Here is a 22,096-nt window from a genome sequence, read left to right as displayed (position 1 = left end):
TTTTCACTGGTCTAAAAGGGTTTAAGTCTGCAGTATGTGTCAATCTGGGACTGTGTTGTGGTGCAAACCTGTGTTGTCATATGATAAACATCACACATCAGTGCTAGTGAACATCATAAATATGCAAAAACTGATACAGGTACACAGATATACTAAGATAGCAATACAAAATAACCTGTTACTTTAATGTATTCCTAAACAGGGTTAATGCTGACGTAAATACGATGACATATGCTGCCTAATATTGAGTAGGTCCCCCTTGTGCAGTCACAACAGATCTAAACATTCAGGGCATGGACTCCACAAGACCTCGGAAGGCGTCCTGTGGTATCTGACACCAAGACATAAGCAGCAGATCCTTTAAGTCCTGTAAGTGATGAGGTGGGAACTCCATGAGCATCAATAAGCCTTGGGAGCCCATGACCATGTCGCTGGTTCACATGGTAGGTACTATTCAATTATTCAACTATTCAATATGCTGGCAACACCCCACAAGACCTGCCTAATGTTTTGGAGATGTAATGTTGGCCATTACAATTTCACCCTTGTCAAAGTGGCTCAGATCCTTATGCTGGCCGACTTGTCCTCCTTTTAACACCTTCATCACCTTCAAGAACTGACTGTTCACTTATACCTAATGTCACCTAATATATCCACCCTTTGACAGATAATCAATGTTTTTCACCTGGTATAAATGTTAGGGCTGTTTGGTGTATACTGTATTGTATGAAGTATTGTGATAGACAGAGTCACAGTTTTGTCCAGTCATACAGCTCCATCTAGTGATTAAAAGTTGAAACTGCCTTTCTGAGTGTTTATGAGTTTATCATCTTAATCAGGGAAGCTTTGACTGGGTTTAACTGATGGAATTCTTCTAAGAAACACAAAAAGCAGCAGTAAGGGCCATTGGGGAACTATACAAAGCATTGGGGAATTATACAAAGCACTGGGGCTCAGTCGTCTGTTATCTTTACAAATAAATACCCATTAATAAATACTCATAAACAAACTGTAAAGTACATAACCACTGTATATATCATGCCATAACCCTTCTAAATAAGAGCCTCTGTCACTATAACATGTGCAATATACATATTTTGTAGTGTCTTTTTTACTGTATATGTATCTCAGTATTATCTCCCTATACTGGCCACCAATAGTTCATAGTGTTTACATCCCATGAGGACATTTTGTTGTCTGTGGTTGGACTGAACTTGCTAGGACGGCCTGATCTGGTCATGTTGGCAGATGTTGCACTTGGAAATGATTTTGCGAGCAGTCTAACAGCTTATTTCTAATTATTCTGAGATCTTTCTTCTTAAGCCCCCCTCCCAGACTCATCTGCATCTACAACTAAATGCACCTGAGAGCTTGTTGGATCTCACAATGGTAATAACACTTACTTTAACAAGCAGACCAGACGTAATGTCTGAGGTTTAAATAAGACCGGCTCCTCCAAAATCCCAGCTGATAGTTCTAATCATCTGCAGCTGATGTGTGCATCTAGTTCTAATTTTAGGCATTTTAAGGAGTTGATTGTTTGTGTAACCAAAAGTGGTTCTTCTATGGCATTTCATAAAGAACTCTTTAAAGCATTTTATTTTGGTGTACTTTCAGAAGTTTTGTTCATTTTAACACCTCATAGTAAAATTAAACTGTATCACATCAACAAGTGTGAGCATTTTAATGTGTATGTAAGGGTGTATGTATTCGTGGAAAGAATGTGAGTGAAAAAAAAAATATAATTTTTTTTGCCAAACCATTTACTTAAAGTTTTCTCATACCTGGTGGGCAGGTCCCAATTAGCCTCTTCAAGCCAATATTCAGATTTAAATCTGGTACACAATCAGCATTAAAAACGAAATATGGAAAGTCAGATAACATTGTTCTTATATATTTGTGGTTTATTGAAACTGAACTAAAATATTGTGTTTCAAAGTGTTTCAGCCTTTTTCACTTTATGTAATGATTGAGAAACAGGCCATTTTTTTGCATATTTCGTCCCACACTGCAATCAGATTTCTGTCTGACTAACCGGAGACACATTTGATTTCTATCATTTCAGCCTGGTAATGTGAACCTAGCCTATAGACTGAGCTAAATTGAGCTAAGAGACATTGCTGACAAGAGTTAGAACTCACGTCACTCTGAGCGTGGAAACTGTTCCTAATTAAATTGCTGAGCACATGTGGGTGTTACAGAATTAGGGGGATATTCATGGGAAATGAAGCTTAGAGCACTGACAGATTTAATGTGAGAGACTGGGTTTCACTGTATATAAAGATTTTGGCCACGATGTCTTGTCACCTTTACCGAAAAATGCTGGATTACTGAAAGAATGTGGTCAGAACAACCTGTGGACCTTTCCCCACGGCAAAGCTCCAGGGCTGAAGCAAGCTACTTGTGATCCGATTTAACACCCACTGTTTCAGGCTCTTTCCATTCTTCTCTCAGGATGACAACAGGCCAAAATGACAATGAATGACCATTTATTTTAGTCTCTTACTACACAACACAAAGGTTAGGCCAAGCCAATAGTGCAATGTTGCAGTTGTCTTAGCGACACCAGTAAGTCTACAGCAATTCTTGCAATGCAATGCAAATTCACGCTTTAGCCTCTAATATTCCCAACACTCTGTATACTCACGAAAGAGCATCAAAGACCACTTCATCACCTTTCCAACCCCTTGGCCTTTGCTGTGGATATGGTTCTGGCCTTTGCTCTGTGGATATGGCACAGCCCTCGGGTGTACAGTGTCATCATGCTCCCTACAACAATGACCCCAAAGCATAATGTTTGCCAACATTATTGACTGTTTGTGGAAGAGGTCTCCGAGGGGTAGTCTTGGAGTGCAGTTCTTTCCGACCAGTAGAGAATTTTAAGGGCCTGAAAATACAAGCCCTGTTACCAGTGTGGGGAGCAAATGCAAATAAAGGGTAACATTCCAAACTACATGTTAATAAATAACATAAGAAATGTGGTTATTTAACAAAAACACAAAAATCACATACTAGTTAATCACTCCCTCTGCCTACACTGTATGTTTGTGGACACACCATCTAATAAATACCTTCAGCTACTTTAAGTGGCAGCCATTGCACAGCTTGTGTAGTCCCTGTAAACAAGTACTGCCAATAGATTAGGACTCTCTGAAGCAGAGGATCATGCTTATTAGAACTATGCCCAATGCCAGGCGTGGGCTAAAGGGGTATACAGCCACCGAGCATTGTGCTATGGAGCAGTGGAAGCTCCATCCAATTTTTTTGGGATGAGTTTGGGAGTTGAGTGTAGATGAGGGGTGGATGTGATCATCATCCAACATCCTGACCTCAGTAATGCTCTTGTCGCTGAATGCAATCAAATCCTCAATGTAATGCTCCAAAATGCTCCCGAAAGTCTTCCATGTACAGTAAAGACATTTACTCCAACAAACCCCTTTTTTAATAACCTTTAATGTCCCTATACTTTTGTGTATATGATGTAATGTATATGACAGCATTTACAAAACTTTTACTAAAACTCAACTGTAAGTTAACTTAATCTAGAGCAGTTGTGTGTGGCATTTATCAGCGTATGGATCAGCTCTCTGCAGGTGCAGCATTAAAGTTGTTTTACATTGGAGTGTTTACTCTCTCTGAAGTCAGTCTCCTGTACGTTGGTGGGTTTCCTACCACACTGCTGCCAGTGTCTCTCCTCTCTCTCTCTCACACACACTCACACACTCCTCTAGTGAGTAAGGTGGAGTTGTGTTGATCAGCGCTGACGCTCTTTTGATAAATATGGAGAAAGGAAAAAATGCCTCCTCTGATTTGTCACTGAAAATGTTTGATGGTTTCCTCTCCTCTTTCTAATAAGGTCATAGTGAGTGTGATTGGCGGCAGAGCGGAGCTCTCGCTCTCTTGGGGAAGTGAGGGGATGCAGTGTCTTCAGTCTCTCTGGGGGAGTGGAGGTGAAGCTTGTTCTGCTGCTGAGTTGAACGGAGTGTGTGCAGGTCAGAGGAAGATGGACAGCTGTGTGCTTCTCATTCTTCTGTCCTTTACGATCACACTCTCCACAGCTGGTAAGTGTTAGGTTGGAAAGAGTTCTATTATTAATTGCGATTATAATTTTTATTTGTAGTATTTTTATTATAATTATAATGTTAATATTTAGTATTGTGATATAATGTTTCTTTATTGATTGAACAATATCAGGCTGAATTGCTTTGTATCCTTGAATGGCACAAAATTGCAGTAGTATTAAGACAAGAGAGACAGAAAGAGACAGTACATTAGCAGTGCTCTACAGCCGTATATCTAAACCTTAAAGCTTGTACAGTTACCTACTATTAAATACTTCATATATGATCTTATATTATTATTATACGTTATTTACTTTATTTTCTCTTCCTTCACTGTTTCTGGTGTATAGATATTGTAAGACTGGCGGATGGTATCAGTCGCTGTGCTGGGAGAGTGGAGGTTTTTCGTAGAAAACAATGGGGATCACTGTGTGCTGATCACTGGCATTTGACTGACGCTGCAGTGGTGTGTAGAGAGCTGGGCTGTGGGGAGGCTGTAGATGTAGTTGCTCATTTTGGATCAGGATCAGGACCAATGTGGCGGTATGGAAGAGCCTGTAGTGGATCAGAGTCTACACTGAGGAAATGTGGATCAAGAAATTTAAAAACACTTAACCCCAACTGTGATCGTAAACATGTAGGAATAATCTGCTCAGGTAAGCTGTCAATTCTCTCTCTCACTTAAATACAAATCCAAAAACTCATATAAAATCATGCCTTTTCAAAGTGTGTTAGCTTTGCTTTTATTAGAACACTTTTAAAACAAACAAAAATACATAGAATGCATGTGTCCAAACTAGTAACTTTTATTCATGGAAACATATTTTTCAGGGGCGGAATGTTAAAAAAAGATTTGTGCACTGAATAGCTGTGTTTTGTGAATGGCATGAGGCTGTAAAGCAACATAATGCTTAATGAGCTTTTTTCACATGTAATTTACAGTGCATATAGTGCATATATCATTTCTATCACTGTTTTATTACACTAACCTGTCATCTACTTCTGACTAAAAAGGTTGGGGCTAATCTTTGTATAATATGTGTAGATGTACCCTTGTGTACAGAAAGAACAACTAAGAACAGATACTGTCCAGTGTGAGATATGAGCCAAACCACCAAAGTGTCACCAGCTGGATTATTGTCTATTAATTTATTGATTTATTGATTGATGTTTTTTAAATAAGTCTTGTCCTTTAAATTAGTAAATGGTCAAACTGCAGGCTGGAAAAGTGAAACCTGATCACCGTTTAGTACCAATCACTTTCACTAAAGGTTTTCTGTAGCTGCAAATGAGACTTGCACAGTGTTAAGGATGAATTATGAAAAATTCCTCTCTGCAAAGGTGTTTTAGACCATGAGGCAGCAAAGAAGCCCAGTGTCATGATGCTTGCTCCATCCTGCTTCACAGTTGGGGTGAGGTTTTGGTGTTCAAAAATTCCACTTGTGTTCACAAAATGTTTTCCCGGAAACACAGTGGAACACAGTTTAGGCAAACTTGAGAAGGGTTGACTTACGTTCTTTGCAACTGTATATGTAAGCGACGACAGAAAAAAACACAGGTTAATGCAAGGTCTGTTATCTAACATTACAATGTAGGAGACACTCTGAGCATGGAAACATTTTCTGAGAACTTTTGTGAAAAATGTGTATTCTTTCTTACTTCTTTCTTTGGTTCTGCCTGGTGTGATGATTGCAGTTTGGTAGAATCTTCCTTAATCTCTTTAGATTTAGATTTTTTTTAGATTAACAGGTTACATGTTAATATTGATCTCTTAACGGTCCACAGTAATGATGCCAGTGAAATTCCCCTAAATACCTATATTAATGCTGTTAATATGTGAAAAGGTCTGTAATCAGGATCCCCCCCCTACTCCCTTTACTTCTTGATACATTGTATAAAAAACACATAATTCTGTTTTGTCTTTGACTTTGTCACTAAAAATCTAATATTTTAACTGTTCTCTGTGTCTCTCACTTTAGAAGTCAGGCTGGTTGGTGGTTCTCGCTGTTCTGGGAGGGTTGAAGTGCTTAACAGGAAAACTTGGAACTCAGTGTGTGATGCTGACTTTGACCAGCAGGATGCAGAGGTTGTGTGTCGAGAGCTGGGCTGTGGGCTTCCTGTGGAGGTGCTGGGAGGAGCTGCTTTTGGCAGAGGGGAGGGTCAGGTGTGGTCAGAGGAGCTTCAGTGTAGAGGCAACGAATCTCAGATTCACTTCTGTCCAACATCATCTTCACTCAAACACAACTGCTCCCATGACAATGATGTGGGACTGGTGTGTGCTGGTAAGAGCTGCATTTACATATCATAGATTTACAGCTACAATAATAACAATCGTGCATTATAAATATAAAAAAAGTAACAGGATGTATTGCCACTGTTTGTCACCATGAGTCTCAGATTTACTTCTCTTGTAAGTCACTTTAAGCCAGGTCCAACATGAACTTCACTGTTAAAAAGATGCAGACATGTGTCTAGCACCACGCCAATGGATAGCTACAGTATATTGCCAAAATTATTTGCTCGCCTGCCTTCACACACATATGAACTTGAGTGACATCCCATTCGTAATCCATTGGGTTTCTTCTAACAAGGTTTAGGGGTTTAGTTTAGGATTTTAGTGTTAATGGATATATTTATCCAGAAGAGCATTTGTGAGGTCAGAAACTGAGGTTGGACGAGAAGGCCAGGCTCGCAGTCTCCACTCTAATTCATCCCAAAGGTGTTCTATCGAGTGGAGGTCAGGACTAGGAACTAAGGAGCTGAAACCAACTCCTGTAAAACAAACCAGTAACATAATCACCCTCCACCAAACTTTACACTTGGCACAGTGCAGTCAGACAAGTACCATTCTTCTGGCAACCACTAAACTCAGACTTGTCCATTGGCATGCTCTACACCACTACATCCGATGCTTTGCATTGCACTTGGTGATGTAAGGCTTGGATGCAGCTGCTCGGCCATGAAATCCCATTTCATGAAGCTCTCTATGCACTGTTCTTGAGCTAATCTGAAGGCCACATAACGTTTGGAGGTCTGTAGCGATTGACACTGCAGAAAGTTGGCAATTCACTGAGCTTCTGAGAGCGACCCATTCTTCCACAAATGTTTGTAGAAGCAGTCTGCAGGCCTAAGTGCTTGATTTTATACACCTGTGGCCATGGGGTTGATTCGAACACCTGAATTCAATGATTTGGATGGGTGAGTGAATACTTTTGGAAATATAGTGTATAGCCATGGTCCAGGCAAAATACAATATACAGTCTCAAAATGTATTAAATATGCTACAGTGAACAAAAGAGTATTTGTCGCTACATTAATTATCAATGCACAAGAGCGGTAAAATGGAACAACTATTCTTGTACTTATTACATAGTCTTCGCTCTTTCCTGTACTGGAAATATACAGACCCAGGATCTTGCAGCGCAAAGATGAAGCAAATATGAAGCCAATTAGCAGATTCCTATGACATTAAGTCCTCCCACTAAACGGGTTTATGGTACCGAGTATGGTTGGCTAACAATGCTGAAAAAAATAAGCCCAGTCCATTTAAGCATTTTGCAGTGAACTGCGTCCATGTGGAAAAGCCCCCGGAGCGATTACCCTCTGTGCTCAGAGTTGTTCGGCCCTGTAGTGAAAAAGAGGCCATTTTTAAATAAATTATATTCAAAACTCTTCATAAAAACCAATAGAAAAATGCACATCAACATAAGGGTAAAAATAAAGATGATAACACAGGTTTGACAAAATGACGAGTATAGCTACGTCGCTAAATGATCATTCTTACCTTCATTGTGTCTATATACATGTTTTTATATTTATTTATGCGAAAATAAAAGATAATTTCACTACCTTAATATGTACGATTTCTCTATTGCTCTCTCTGTGTCGTACAGGCAGTGTGAGGTTGATGGATGGTGGCAGTCGCTGTGCTGGGAGAGTGGAGGTTCTTCATAGAGGACAGTGGGGAACAGTGTGTGATGATGAGTGGGATATGGGAGATGCTGCAGTGTTGTGTAGAGAGCTGGGCTGTGGAGAGGCTGTAGATGTACTGAGTGAAGCTCACTTTGGATCAGGATCAGGACCAATCTGGATGGATGATGTGGACTGTAGTGGATCAGAGTCTACACTGAAGAACTGTAGATCAGCAGGATGGGGTAAACATAACTGCAATCAGACTAGGAATGCTGGGGTCATCTGCTCAGGTGCGCTGCATATGTCTACATATAGGTTTTACATAATGGTTTACATAATAAGTTCAAAGCATTTGCAAGTACAACATCTTTTTTATGTAATATATTTTTAAATAAAATTAATTTTAATAACCTGTGAATTAGATTTTCTTCACCATAAAAAGTCATTGCACTGTCTCACTTCAATCTCAATAATTTTTCAGGAGTCAGGTTGATTGGTGGATCTCGGTGCTCTGGGAGAGTAGAGGTGCTTCACAATAAGACCTGGGTCACAGTGTGTGATGCTGACTTTGACCAGCAGGATGCAGAGGTTGTGTGTCGAGAGCTGGGCTGTGGGCTTCCTGTGGAGGTGCTGGCAGCAGCTGCTTTTGGCAGAGGGGAGGGTCAGGTGTGGTCAGAGGAGCTTCAGTGTAGAGGCAACGAATCTCAGCTTCACTTCTGTCCAACATCATCTTCACTCAAACACAACTGCTCCCATGATAATGATGTGGGATTGGTGTGTGCTGGTAGGAACTTAGGAATTGTATTCTATAAATGATTTCACACCAACAACTTTTTGTCTGTCTTCTATACACATATGTCTTCTTCTTGCTATGATATATATGTCTATTGTCATTTTCTTGTGCAGAGAGTGTGAGGCTGGTGGATGGTGGCCATCGCTGTGCTGGGAGAGTAGAGGTTCTTCATAGAGGACAGTGGGGAACAGTGTGTGGTGATTACTGGAATATGAGAGATGCTGTAGTTGTGTGTAGAGAGCTGGGCTGTGGAGAGGCTGTAGATGCTCTTAGTGAAGCTCATTTTGGATCAGGATCAGGACCAATCTGGATGAATAATGTGGACTGTAGTGGATCAGAGTCTACATTAAAGCACTGCCCGTTTCCAGGATGGGGTAAACATGAGTGCAATCATACTCAAGATGCTGGAGTCATCTGCTCCGGTAAGAGGCTCTAATATGTAATAGGAAAATGTGTCTAACTTATGGATCATCGTTCATTTGTTACCTTTTCATTTTACATTAATGGATGTATAGCTTATGTCCAAGTGCTTAAAGAAATGATTGTTCACATGATGCACATGCACATTATTGTTATTTTTTATATATTTCCAGGATGTTTAACCCCGTAAGAAAATCCAACGGCCCACCAGTGGGCCAAAAGTGTACAAAAATCTATTAGCAAAAAACAGCCCCACCAGTTTGTAGAAAGGTCCCTATAGTTACCGAATAATACACCTTAGTGTGTAATAAGCCTTTCTGCATTAATGGGTTAAATCCCTTACAACAAACATCATCTTCAACTTAATCATTTAAACTTTTAAATGTTGTCTTTGCTGTCATGCTAATGTTTCAGGAGTCAGGCTGGTTGGAGGTTCTCGCTGCTCTGGGAGAGTTGAGGTTCTTCACAATAAGACCTGGGTCACAGTGTGTAATGCTGGCTTTGACCAGCAGGATGCAGAGGTTGTGTGTCGAGAGCTGGGCTGTGGGCTTCCTGTGAAGGTGCTGGGAGCAGCTGATTTTGGCAGAGGGGAGGGTCAGGTGTGGTCAGAGGAGCTTCAGTGTAGAGGCAATGAATCTCAGCCTCACTTCTGTCTAACATCTTCTTCACTCAAACACAACTGCTCAAATTGCAGTAATGTGAGTCTGGTGTGTTCTGGTAAGAGTTGCATCTTTTACAGTTTGTTTCAAGAGGAGTGAGGAAATGAGAATGAGAAACAAAGTTCAAATATATTATAACTCCTGTATAAATCACACCGTCCTCTCTGTGGTGTGTCAGGAAAGGAACATACACAAGTGAAGAGATTTAAGGTGCTAGTAGCTGTGGTTCACTGACTTGAGTTTCACCCTTGTCCATACATTTTCTAGATGTCTAAAACATGGTTGTTTTACAAACCGGATTCCAAAAAAGTTGGGACACTAAACAAATTGTGAATAAAAACTGAATGCAATGATGTGGAGATGGCAAATGTCAATATTTTATTCGTAATAGAACATAGATGACAGATCAAAAGTTTAATCTGAGTAAATGTAACAGTTTAAAGGTGAAATATGTTGATTCAAAATTTCATGGCGTCAGCAAATCCCAAAAAAGTTGGGACAAGTAGCAATAAGTGGCTGGAAAAAGGAAATTGAGCATATAATGAACAGCTGGAAGACCAATTAACACTAATTAGATCAATTGACAACATGATTGGGTATAAAAAGAGCTTCTCAGAGTGTCAGTGTCTCTCTGAAGCCAAGATGGTAAGAGGATCATTAATTCCACTATTGTTGCGCAGAAAGATAGTGCAGCAATACCAGAATGGTGTTACCCAGCGTAAAATAGCAAAGACTTTTAAGTTATCATCATCAACCGTGCTTAACATCATCAAAAGATTCAGAGAATCTGGAACAATCGCTGTGCGTAAGGGTCAAGGCCATAAAACTCTACTGGCCCTTAAACGTGACTGCACCTCAAACAGGAATGCCACTGTCGAGGAAATAACAGAATGGGCTCAGGAATACTTCCAGAAATCATTGTCAGTGAACACAATCCACCGTGCCATCCGCTGTTGCCAGCTGAAACTCTACAGTGCAAAGAGGAAGCCATTTCTAAGCAAGCTCCACAAGCTCAGACGTTTGCACTGGGCCAGCGGTCTTTTAAAATGGAGTGTGGCAAAATGGAAGACTGTTCTGTGGTCAGATGAGTCACGATTTGAGGTTCTTTATGAAACACTGGGACGCCATGTCATCCGGACCAGAGAGGACAAGGATAACCCAAGTTGTTATCAGCGCTCTGTTCAGAAGCTTGCATCACTGATGGTATGGGGTTGCATGAGTGCTTGTGGCATGGGTAGCTTGCATGTCTGGAAAGGCACCATTAATGCAGAGAACTATGTTCAGGTTCTAGAACAACATATGCTCCCATCTAGATGTCATCTCTTTCAGGGAAGACCCTGCATTTTTCAACAAGATAACGCCAGACCACATTCTGCAGCAATCACAACATCATGGCTACGTAGAAGGATCCGGGTACTGAAATGGCCAGCCTGCAGTCCAGATCTTTCACCTATAGAGAACATTTGGCGCATCATAAAGAGGAAGGTGCGACAAAGAAGGCCCAAGACGATTGAACAGTTAGAGGCCTGTATTAGACATGAATGGGAGAGCATTCCTATTTCTAAACTTGAGAAACTGGTCTCCTCTGTACCCAGACGTCTGTTGAGTGTTGTAAGAAGAAGGGGGGGATGCTACACAGTGGTAGGTCTTTTTGGGATTTGTTGACGCCATGAAATTATGAATCAACATATTTCTCCTTTAAAATGTTACATTTACTCAGATTTTTGATCTGTCATCTATGTTCTATTATGAATAAAATATTGACATTTGCCATCTCCACATCATTGCATTAAGTTTTTATTCACAATTTGTTTAGTGTCCCAACTTTTTTGGAATCCTGTTTGTATACTGTCTCTAAAACACTTGAGAATAAACAGAGGTTCTGAATCTGCCGCGATTTGTTCCCCTCTTCTTCCCCTCAACTTCTCTGTTGAACAGACAGTGTGAGATTGGTAAACAGTAGCAGTCACTGTGCTGGGAGAGTGGAGGTTCTCCATAGAGGACAGTGGGGAACAGTGTGTGATGATAACTGGAATATGAGAGATGCTGCAGTGGTGTGTAGAGAGCTGGGCTGTGGAGAAGCTGTAGATGCACTGAATGAAGCTTACTTTGGATCAGGATCAGGACCAATCTGGATGAATGATGTGGACTGTAGTGGATCAGAGTCTACAGTGAAAAACTGTAGATCAAGGGGGTGGGGTAACCATAACTGTAAACACAGTTCCGATGCAGGAGTCATCTGTTCAGGTAAACTAACTCTTGAAAACCAATTTTCAATTTTTTTTTAATCAATGGAATTTATAGTTTCTTTTTACTACTCTTTTTATTAATATTAGGGTATGCAAAAGTATTACTTGCAGTATTCGTTTGCAGTATCTTTAGAACCCCCATTGAGCTGTTGTCACTCCTTTTTCTCTGTGCATATCCCGAAAGCATAATTGTCTTAATATTAATAAAAAATATTTTTTTTAAATAATTTAATAACCATATATTTTTTTTAATATCCAATGTTAATATTTCAGGAGTCAGGCTGGTTGGTGGTTCTCACTGTTCTGGGAGAGTAGAGGTTCTTCACAATAAGACCTGGGTCACAGTGTGTGATGCTGGCTTTGACCAGCAGGATGCAGAGGTTGTGTGTCGAGAGCTGGGCTGTGGGCTTCCTGTGGAGGTGCTGGGAGCAGCTGCTTTCGGCAGAGGGGAGGGTCAGGTGTGGTCAGAGGAGCTTCAGTGTAGAGGCAACGAATCTCAGATTCACTTCTGTCCAACATCATCTTCACTCAAACACAACTGCTCCCATGATAATGATGTGGGACTGGTGTGTGCTGGTAAGTGTGCTGTTTCTTTTCACATTTTCACATGTATATATGTATATATATATATATATATATATATATATATATATATATATATATATATATATATATATTATGTCTCTTTTGATTTCTCTCTCTTTCACACAGAAAGTTTGAGGTTGGTGGATGGTGGTAGTCGCTGTGCTGGGAGACTGGAGGTTTTTCATAGAGGACAGTGGGGCACAGTGTGTGTTGTTGGTGGGGATGAGAGAGCTGCTAAAGTGGTTTGTAGGCAGTTGGACTGTGGAGAGCCACTAAGCATAGATGTGTCTTCATCAGGAACTGGACGAATCTGGATGAGTTATGTGGACTGCAGTGGATCAGAGTCTACACTGAAAAACTGTGGCTCATTAGGGTGGGATGAACCTAGATGTACTCATTTCTTTGATGCTGAAATAATCTGTTCAGGTATGCTTCAATCACCTTTAACAGTTTTAAATTGCTCAGTACAACTAATAGAACACATTACCTCTCCAAATTCAACACAAAACACAACTTTTAATTACTACTGCAGTCTCAGAATTATTCAACCCCTTCACAGCAAGCATCTTTAGTACTTAGTGGAGCTGTTATGACCTACTACGTGTGTCATGACTGGCTAGGTTGTGACTAGGCAGGATGAACACTCACAGGGATGGTATAATGCAAGAGGGCTTTATTAAGCAACTAAAACAGGGGTTAACTCAAGAAAATGCAGCAATATTATAGGGAGTAAGGATAAACCAAAATACAAATGTGACAAAGGAACATGGACAGCACAAAACGCACACCTGATGCTGGTGGAACCTAGGGAGCTAAGCTCGAACATGACAACTAAAAAAGGGAGTTCGAACGAAAACATAAACTACTGGCAAATCAACAAAACAAAGAACACAAATGAAACACACGTGAGGTTAACTAAAACATGACATGAGACATGAATGTCAACATAAGAGTCTGTGATGAATGACGTGAACTTGAATTGAAAAGTCAGTGAATCTTGACATGAACAGACTGTCAACTTAAAAGTCCTTGAAGCCTGCGGGCCGCGTCTCGGGACCGCCCCCGGGGCGAGCGTGGCGATGCGGACATGACAACGTGATCCATAGCCAGATGCCAGCTTCTGGCTGTATTCCTGAGGAATCTCAGCCCATTTTAATAGGCAGTAACATTGAGTTCATAATAATCTTGGGTTTGAGTACTAGAACCAGCCTTGGTGGACTTTGGGGTAGGCCCAGTGACGCCCAAGATACAGCTTCCTCACTGAATGTATGACTTTTTTTTTACTATTTTTTTTTTTTAACTGAATCTGCCCTGTACATGCTGCAGGTTTCCAGTACCAGAGGAAGCAAAGTAGCCCCAGAACATCACAGAGCCACTATCTGAATGTTTTACACAGCTCACTTGGCATAACCATGTAGCAATCAAACATCACATTCAACAGACCCCGAGCCAGTCCAGGTATTTGATGTGTTTTAGCACAACTGATGCAACTAACCAAACTGCAAATGTTTGAAGGAATTCTGAAACTGCAATGAGCATTAAAAGTGGAATTTTGTGTTAATTTTGGAGAACCACTTATTATATTATTTGTACTGACCTATTGAAATTGGTTTTGTTTGAGTGATTTATTAAAAACAACCAAAAGTTTGTACATTTTGCTAATAAGTTAAAGTATTTGCGATGATGTATTTGCGTTACCACTGCTGGCTTAGATCCTCTATATCTTCCCACTTTTAAAATCTGTTGGGTTCTCTTCCAATGTATTCGTATGATCCCTTTAGAATTAGGCACCAATTAGTTTAGACCAGGGACCTCTGGAATTCTCAGGCATACCACAAAGACAGTTTAAAACCTCAGAAAAGGTCTTACTCTAACATGGAATTCATTGAAGGTGCAGGTTTTACAGGCTGCACAGGTTTCTAGAGTTATCTCACCACCTACTCTAATATAATCTATTCTCATATTTCGATGAAAGTCTGTGATTACATTTTTGCAATTTCCTTCATCCTATCTCTTAACTGTATACAGATTCAGGTCTTTGTCCACCATCTCTTCCATTCTACAGTGTTTCATCATGCTATAACAATATGGCATGACTGGAACCTCAAAACTAAATATTAATGTGTAACATTATTGAGTGTAACTTTATAAATACTTTAAAAAGACTATTTTTCTCTGAAAAAATGTACGTACAACTTTACACACAGGTCACAAAAAGTCCAGACTCAGTGATGGTCCTCATCTGTGCTCTGGCAGAGTAGAAGTGCTTCATGGAAAGACCTGGGTCACAGTGTGTGATGATGACTTTGACCAGCAGGATGCAGAGGTTGTGTGTCGAGAGCTGGGCTGTGGGCTTCCTGTGGAGGTGCTGGGAGCAGCTGCTTTTGGCATAGGAAAAGGAGAAGTGTGGTCAGAAGAGCTTAATTGCAGAGGCAACGAATCTCAGATTTCTCTTTGTCCAACATCATCTTCTCTCAAACACAACTGCTCCCATAATAGCAATATTGGAATAAGATGTTCTGGTTAAGTATAAACTATGAGTTTAAAACCTTATTTATAATATAATAATATAATGGGCACTGTATATAATCAAATCTTGTTTCCGTAATGTGCAAGCTGCTGTTTTAATAAGTTCCTATTGGTGTTTTTAGGATATACTAGTGTACATCTGATGAACGGCTCAGACTTCTGTTCTGGTCGAGTGGAGCTCCAGTACCTCAGTGAGTGGGGCACAGTGTGTGATGTAAGCTGGGGTATGAGAGCTGCTAGTGTCCTCTGTGGTCAGCTGAAGTGTGGGAGTGCGGTGGCTGTGTTGGGGTCAGACTGGTTTGGGGAGGGGAGTGGCCGGATCTGGGCTGATGTGTTTGATTGTCAGGGGAACGAAACACACCTGTCAAAATGTCCCATTTCATCATGGAGTCGAACTGCATGCTCTCATAAACAGGATGCTGGAGTCATCTGCACTGGTGAGCTATTTGTGTGCAGAATTTACATGTTTTTTTTTGTTTGTTTGTTTGTTTTTATTAAAAGGTATGGCGCTCTTTTGTCACAATTGTTTCCTTTAGCTTCTTCCCTGGCATTGCATGAGGGGCGAGTGCGGTTGTCTGGAGGAATGGAGTGTGAGGGGGAGGTGGAGGTGTACTTCAGGCAGGACTGGAGGAGAGTTCTGCTGGACTCCTGGAGTGAGTCTGAGGCCTCTGTGGTCTACAGACAGTTGGGCTGTGGCTCTGTGCTCAGCATCTCCAACTCCTCTCCATCCAGTTCTGAACACAGCTACATGTGTGCGACGGGTTTCAACTGCTCTGGGAGTGAAGTTCATCTGGGGAACTGCAGCAGTGCACAAGCAGTCAACTGCAGCTCCAGAGAACAGCTGTACATCACCTGCTCTGGTAAGTGTAAAATCATGTGAAATCAACACAAGTAACACATAATGCACATTAAGATTTATTTCACCATCGATGACTTATCCTGGAGGTCACAAAAAAACCCAGATAAAATTAACTGCAAACCTCACTCGCTTCAGTTAAGGTCAATGTGCAATTATAATATAATTAAAGAAAACTCAGCAAATACTGAATGAGAATGTCCGCCTCTCAGTTCATGGCCTGAAGCTCAAGAAAAATTAGGCTTTGCAGAATCCCAAAACTTCTAAGAAAATGTTATTGGCATGTTTGGATCAGCGTTATATCTGCAGGAGGAAAAAATAAGCATATGCTAAAAGGAACACTCTGTCTACAGTGAAGCATGGTGGTCAAAACATCACTACAAGAGTGATTATAAGTGGCATTTTGAGTTGAATTTAGATAAACCACTTGTTATATTAGTTGTGTTAGATTTTTTTAATATATATTTTGATTGGTTTATGGCGAGCAGCTGAATGTTTGTAAATTGTGCATTTAACCCAGCACACAGCTCCATCAGGTTGGTGGATTCTGGAGGAGACTGTGCAGGAAGGCTGGAGGTTTTCCACAGTGGCTCATGGGGGACAGTGTGTGATGACTTCTGGGATATTGAGGATGCACAGGTGGTCTGCAGACAGCTGCAGTGTGGAGTGGCCCTCAATGCTCTGGTACCAGCTTGGTTTGGAGCTGGAACTGGACCCATATGGCTGAATGAGGTGGAGTGTGAGGGGAACGAGACGTCTCTGTTGAACTGCAGATATCAACCATGGGGAGAGAATAATTGTGGACACAAGGAGGATGTAGGAATCATATGTTCAGGTAAAGTGTGATACATGATGGTTTATTTGTACTCTTTAGGATATTGTGTTGAATATTATTTTAGAATTATGATAAAATATATTTAAAAAATAAAAAAACAATATTCCCAAAATATCCACAGGCTAAGACGGGCTGTTAGGAAGTTAATAAAAGCACAGTAGGTGGTATTACCTTGACCCAATGTAAAGCATTCTTCTCCCACCAGAGTTTAAAGAGTTCAGACTCACTGAGGGCTGTGAGGGGAATCTGGAGGTGTTCTACAATGGAACCTGGGGGAATGTGTGTGTGAATAGGATGAGTGCTGAAACAGCAAGTCTGATCTGTCGAGAGCTGAACTGTGGAAGAACTGGGATTGAGAAGGCTACTAAAGCAAGAGTGGAATCAGCTCCTAACTGGCTGGATAATGTGAAATGTAGGAAACATGACTCCACTCCACTCCACTGTCCATCTTCTCCCTGGGGAGAAAACTCATGTGATAATACCACCGAGGCAGCTCACATTACCTGCAAAAGAGGTCAGTTCCTTACTCCAGTACTGTACTTAAGAATTTTTTAATGAAGGTAGGCCCAAACATGACTGCAAAAATGAAGCATCTAAGAATTCGACAGATAATCTCCATGCTTTATAATATTTTGAATCTAACACACTGCGGCTAATAAATTTTATTTTACTATATTCACAGAAGAGAAAAATGATCTTACACTACAACACCCTCGGAAATGCTCTTCATTAACCCACCGAGCACAGTGCTCAAGTAAGGACTCTGAAGAAGTAGTGAGTTTTGTTAATTAGATGCATTTCCATAATCTTCATCATCATTGTCTAATTCAATACTTTTTGACTTGTAGAGCACCTTCCTCTCAGGCTGAGGGGAGGAGAGGGAAGCTGCTCTGGAAGGCTGGAGGTGTATCATAATTCTGAGTGGGGGACTGTATGTGATGATCTGTGGGACATCAGGGATGCTCAGGTGGTCTGCAGGCAGTTGGGCTGTGGGCCGGCGCTGAGTGTTGATGGGAGTGCTGCCTTTGGTGCTGGTGAAGGGACTGTCTGGCTGAACAGAGTGAAGTGTAGAGGGAATGAGATTCACCTGTGGGACTGTCCTCATTCCCTGAAGAACCACACTGACTGCTCCCACACGCAGGACGCTGGAGTCGCCTGTGCAGGTCAGAGGAGCCGGCTGACTTGGATCTAAAAAACTTTTCCAAACATGTGCAAACATGAGTGTAGTTTACAGATATTTAGATATGGCATTCAGTTTGGACCTGTAGAATGGAGTAGAATTAGCAGAACCCTGGCAAGAGTGTGAATGTTTGTTTGACATGCAGTTCTTTGTTAAATATCTTCAACTTAGAAGCATAGTGTCATACTGCCTGATCATACAGACAATCCCACCCCACTCCCGCTGATGATCCCTAAAGGGTAATTGTACTTATATGCATAGCATATGCATGTCATAAGGCTCTTATTACCAGGTGGTTATTGTGAATCTCTACCCTATTGAATATTATTGGGATTTTATGGAAAGGGTTGCCCAGAGCAAGAATGTGCCACTGTCCAATCTGAAGAAACTATGCAACATAATGTCCTGGTAAATTCATAATCTAAACAACATGCATTCAAGTTATGTGTACCTTACAAATGTACATTCCCAAAACTAAGTCTAACCTTAAATCCAGTTGTATGGTATAAGATCATTCAGTTATGGTACATTGACTGCAAATAAACTGTCAATGCTCTGATAATATTTACTTAAGATGCTCATTTCACCTTCACTGTCATTATCCAGTTGTTTTTGCAACATATTGTTGATGCTTATGGACCATGTTTTCACTCTTTCTGTAGATGTATCCTTGGCCCCTGTTACAACAACTGAAATTATAGACACTTCAATTGCAGGTACTCTTTTTTGAATTTCTGTTATTTGAATCTTTAATTACAGAAATCATTAATAATATCTTAAATAATGTCCTAAAAAGATTGCTCAATGTTCTGTTTTGTGTTTTATTTTTAGTGGATCACACTACAATCAAAACAACCTCTCCATCACTAGCCATTCTATCCATTTCTCCATTCGTCCTCCTGGTTTTGGGAACTATGATCTTCCTGGCCTTAGTGCTTCTGGTTGTGCTGTTTTGCCAGAACAGAATGGTCTGGAAAGGTAGGAAGATTCAGAGATAATTTTAACTCCACTTTATGTAAATCAACAAGACCTTTCTTTATTATACATTTCTTTAGAGTGGTGCATAAAACCTAGCAATGACTTTAGTCTTTAAATATTAAACATTTGTCTGATCATTTTAACCCACTGCACGTTTAACATCACAGCAGCCTTTTTTAAGGTTATTGGTAGAGTCAAATGTTCTTTATACACTTTATCTTGCAAAGGTATATATTAAACACTTAGACATGTTGGGCTAATAATAATAATAATAATAATAATAATAATAATTTGTGGGGGGGAGTCAAGATGTTTGTTTTAGTTTGTTTCATTTTTAGATTACAAATCTTGTTGGGAATCTCATGTCTTTTAATCATTTGAATAATAATTTCAAATTCTTAAATTTTTTTTGCAATTACTATAGTCTTTTGTTCTGCATATTTATATTCCTACCATAACACACATTTCCAATCACAGTGCTCTCAAAGAAGGGGCCAATGGTGGTCTATGAGGGCCTGAGGAAAGGGCCTAATGTAATCTATGAGGAGATCAATCGCAGATCCGTCACAAACAGAAACACTCAAAGAGGTAAATGATATTTGGCATGTTAAATTTAAGGTTGGTGTCACACAAGACCAGAGCTCTGGGGTGAGGCATGAGAAGGACAGAGTGAGAGATGATAAGTGAGTCTGTATAAATGTGTTGTATGTTTGTGTGTTGTTCCACAGCAAGTTTCCTCTCTGAAGTACAGCATTCAGGATATGAGGGTGTGGATGAGGAGCTCCCTCTCTCAGGTAAGATCAGAGCATGTTACTAAGATAAATATTGAAAAAAAGTGAATAGAAAAAAAATAATACAATTAACCAATAATAATGACAGAGAGCTAGTGTTTTTGAGTCACAAGGGACAGTGTGTTACAGAGATTTTATCACAGGGAAGGGTATTTTTGGCAGTAAATACAAAAATAAATAAATAATCTTATGATCAAGCTTCTTATCATATAACATTTATTATAAAATATTTGATTGAGAATGTTTATAAAAATGATTCTTCATAATATTGAGGACTGAGCTCTCTGTAAAATCTGCTCTTTGTGTGATTTAGGTGAGGTGGGACTAGAAACCACACCAGAGAACTATGATGATGTCATCACTCCTGGAGTGCTAGAGAATAATGTAGCACGTAGGTTCCTGATTTGTCTGCAAAATAGTACCTTTTCCCACTGATCCATATCGCCACTGACATGCAAAAACCATGCATCCATTTTTGCTGTTTTCAACATTAATAGACTTGTACCTAGACTTGCTTTCTTCTTTTTTGGGGTTGTCCGGTGTTGACCAGAGAGAGATTGGCCCATGTTTAAGTCTTGGTTCATCTCAAGTTTTCTTGCTCTCACTCTTGACTTAATCTGATGTGAAATGCGCTATACAGATACATTTAAACTGAACTGAATTAACATAATTTGAATCTTGGAGCTGTCCTTTACATTGTGTTCGAGTGTCAGGATAAATAGACCAATAGAAATGATTATGTAAAATCTTTTTACTTTAACTTCCATTGAAGGTTCTGAAAGTTTTTTCCTTCTGCAGTAATACTGTCATTTTAAAGTGTTGATATTTTAGCACATATGTTGTAAGGGTGGATAGGCTCTCTTACTAAGCTCTCTCTCTCTCTCTCTCTCTCTCTCTATCTCTCTCTCTCTCTCTCTCTCTCTCTCTTTAAAAACAGTGATAAACAATTGTGAGTGTTAAGTCACACTATATCAGGTAATGGTTAAAGGTTGACAATAATGACAATGTCTGTTGACAGTGAGCTTGGTATTATATCTTCTAACAGAAAACAATGTGGAGATATATGATGATGCCTTGTTTGCTGGAGAAAACTCTTTGATCACAACAGGTTTGTTATTCTTGAAATGGTAAAAGGACTTTGTAATAATGATCAGTTTTATAATAATGCATTTGTTCTTTACTGACATCTATTTTTGTCTACAAATATTGTTGTAGAGTATACATCAGAAAACTATGACGATGTCATCACTGCAGTAGAGGACCTGGAAGGTGTAGCAGGTATGTCTGAAGCTTACTCAGTCTCTCTACAAATGTATCAGGTGAGATTCGTTGCAAACGACATTTCCACACAAAGGGGAAGTGTTTGAAAAGAAGGTGACAGCTGTAGTTATTGTAACTCATATTTTAATTAGTGCATTAGAAATGTATTTCTTAATGATTATTATTATTACTTTAATGTTGGGGCAGTAATATCCTGCAAAAGTTTCTGAAGTGGTTAAACATGATGGATTACAAGTTTAGACATAAAGCAGAAGAACTTCTGTGCTAAATACTTAAATTATTAAATTACATTGGCCTTGTGGTCACAAACAAGAGGTAATTTGGTGAACTGTCCTGGGAGCTGTGCACTTAGACAGTCTTAGAGGTTAGCGTCATTGTCCTGCCTTCTGACGAGATGAAGGGTGGTGTCATAGAGGAAGTGAATGACTAGGGTTCAGAAATACTTACTGTACATTTAAAATGATCCAGGTTTTAAGCATGATTTTACATTACATTTAAGATTCAATATGAACTGTTTGCCTTAGGAAAAAGATAAAAGATGCACTGACATAACATGATATCATCACACAAATAACATATAATATCTTACACATGGTATACAAATCCTTTGAAATTTTCATTCTGAAATGATAACAAGAATGTGTTGCACAGAAAGCTTGTACGCATCATTGTTCCTTGGCAGAGGTCATTATTACACTTTAAGAAAGCACTGAATTGTGGGAATTGTAATGTAATGACTAAGATGATCAATTTTGAGAAGTGTTATACTTAATAAACAGCAGTACACACAACACAAGAGGTATCCAGCACAAAACCTTTTAAATGTGATGTAATATTTTATTATCATTTTCATCTATTTAGCCATACTTACTATTGTTCTTCTACTTTCAGATTATAATAATGTGTTAGAAGTGCCTGAGAGCGAAGCATCAGAAGCATGTTGAAACTCAAGGATGCAACAGTACCA

At 39.8% G+C, this 22,096-nt stretch overlaps 1 protein-coding gene and 1 long non-coding RNA gene across 2 annotated transcripts; both read left to right on the top strand.

Annotated features, from left to right (window-relative positions):
- Positions 1-4,460: 4,460 nt before the first annotated feature.
- Positions 4,461-20,283, top strand: LOC140549730 (scavenger receptor cysteine-rich type 1 protein M130-like). The gene is made up of 20 exons (XM_072673474.1): positions 4,461-4,717; positions 6,041-6,343; positions 7,955-8,263; positions 8,455-8,757; positions 8,880-9,188; positions 9,601-9,909; positions 12,371-12,670; positions 12,806-13,105; positions 14,887-15,201; positions 15,331-15,645; positions 15,745-16,072; positions 16,574-16,899; positions 17,105-17,413; positions 17,585-17,653; positions 17,748-18,062; positions 18,742-18,795; positions 18,911-19,057; positions 19,535-19,645; positions 19,786-19,851; positions 20,162-20,283. Exons 1-20 carry the CDS (start codon positions 4,597-4,599, stop codon positions 20,281-20,283), a joined length of 4,731 nt encoding a protein of 1,576 aa, XP_072529575.1. The 5' UTR covers positions 4,461-4,596.
- A 604-nt stretch (positions 20,284-20,887) lies between these two features.
- On the top strand, positions 20,888-22,096 carry LOC140549435 (uncharacterized). The gene is made up of 3 exons (XR_011978981.1): positions 20,888-20,956; positions 21,064-21,126; positions 22,021-22,096. It is a non-coding gene; the product is annotated as an uncharacterized lncRNA (long non-coding RNA).

The sequence above is a fragment of the Salminus brasiliensis genome, chromosome 2 (assembly GCF_030463535.1).
Source record: "Salminus brasiliensis chromosome 2, fSalBra1.hap2, whole genome shotgun sequence".
Classification (NCBI taxonomy): Eukaryota; Metazoa; Chordata; class Actinopteri; order Characiformes; family Bryconidae; genus Salminus; species Salminus brasiliensis.
Note: the sequence above shows the minus strand (reverse complement) of the source record. Positions and strands in the feature narration are given on the sequence as shown.

Bases quoted from the DNA above. Each gene is read 5' to 3' on its own strand.
- LOC140549730 (XM_072673474.1), top strand. From the start codon at position 4,597: ATGTGGCGGTATGGAAGAGCCTGTAGTGGATCAGAGTCTACACTGAGG. The intron at 4,718-6,040 runs GTAAGCTGTCAA...CTCTCACTTTAG, and splicing joins TGTAGGAATAATCTGCTCAG to AAGTCAGGCTGGTTGGTGGT. The intron at 8,758-8,879 runs GTAGGAACTTAG...TTTCTTGTGCAG, and splicing joins TGTGGGATTGGTGTGTGCTG to AGAGTGTGAGGCTGGTGGAT.